Source organism: Empidonax traillii, unplaced genomic scaffold (assembly GCF_003031625.1).
Source record: "Empidonax traillii isolate 1590-97213 ecotype Southwest subspecies unplaced genomic scaffold, ASM303162v1 scaffold4983:size9032, whole genome shotgun sequence".
Lineage (NCBI taxonomy): Eukaryota > Metazoa > Chordata > Aves > Passeriformes > Tyrannidae > Empidonax > Empidonax traillii.
Window position 1 is genome coordinate 7931 of NW_020960176.1, and position 1102 is coordinate 9032.

Consider the following 1102-nt stretch of genomic DNA (forward strand, 5'->3'; position numbering starts at 1 on the left):
GGGGGTCCCTCGGTGTCCCCCATCACTGCAGCCCTGCAGCGGTTCCCTGGGGCTCTGGGGGTGGGGTGGGATCCGCCCTGGGGAGTCCCCAACCCCCTGTCCATCCCCGGGGTGCTGATGGGGGGGTTCCCCCCCAGCCAAGAGCCGGTGCTGCGGGGGCCGTGGGGCAGAGGGGGGTGGGAAAGAGGGGTCCGGGGTGACCCCCTGAGCTCCCGACCTGCTGTGGGGGGCTGGGGATGATGATGGGGGGGGAAAGGGGCACCCCCTGACCCGTGTCCTGCACACACAGGGGTGTTCCAGGAGATGTATAAGTCCGAGTGTCACTTCATCAACGGCACCGAGCGGGTGAGGCTCGTGGACAGGCTCATCTACAACCGGCAGCAGTACGTGCACTTCGACAGCGATGTGGGGGTCTATGTGGGGGACACCCCGGTTGGGGAGGAGGTGGCCAGGGACTTCAACAGCCGAGAGGAAGTCATGGAGTACACACGGTCTGTGGTGGACACGTTCTGCCGGCACAACTACCCAATCGTCACCCCGTTCACCGTGAACCGCAGAGGTGAGCGCGGGACAGAGCGGGTCCCCTCGGGAATTCCCCTGCCCCGGGAACGACCCTGGAGCCCCTCAAATCCCCCCTGGGAATCACTCCAGACCCCTCAGCCCTCCCTGTGCCCATCCCTGTGGCCTTTTGCCCTCTCCCAGTGCCCCCCAGTCCATCCCAGTCCATTCCCTCTCTCCCAGTGCTCCCCATTCCATTCCGATCCATCCTAGTTTTTTCCAGTGCCCCCAGTCCATTCCAGTCTCTCCCAGTGCCCCCCCCCGCTTCTCACACCCCGCTGGGGCCACCGCTCTCCCTGCCCTCAGCCAATCAGAGCGCGTCTCTCTGATGACTCATCAGTTGCCGGGCAGACCCGCAGCGCAGAGTTCTCTCTCCGGGACTCAGCCTCCCAGTCCCGCTCGGGCCCTTCCCAGTCCATCCCAGTGTGTTCCCAGTCCCTCCCAGTCCTTCAGAGACCCTCGGATTCCACTCCCAGGCCCTCTCAGTCCATTCCCAGTCCTTCTCACTTCACTCCCACATCTCCCACCTCTCTCCCCAGTGACC

The 1102-nt window shown here is 65.2% G+C and overlaps 1 protein-coding gene across 1 annotated transcript; it reads left to right on the forward strand.

Annotated features, from left to right (window-relative positions):
- Positions 1-117: 117 nt before the first annotated feature.
- Positions 118-711, forward strand: LOC114073020 (class II histocompatibility antigen, B-L beta chain-like; the record flags this gene model as incomplete). Its single annotated transcript, XM_027910826.1, has 3 exons — positions 118-166; positions 257-559; positions 703-711. Coding segments are annotated over exons 1-3 (361 nt in total), but the record flags the coding sequence as incomplete, so codon positions are not given.
- Positions 712-1102: the final 391 nt, after the last annotated feature.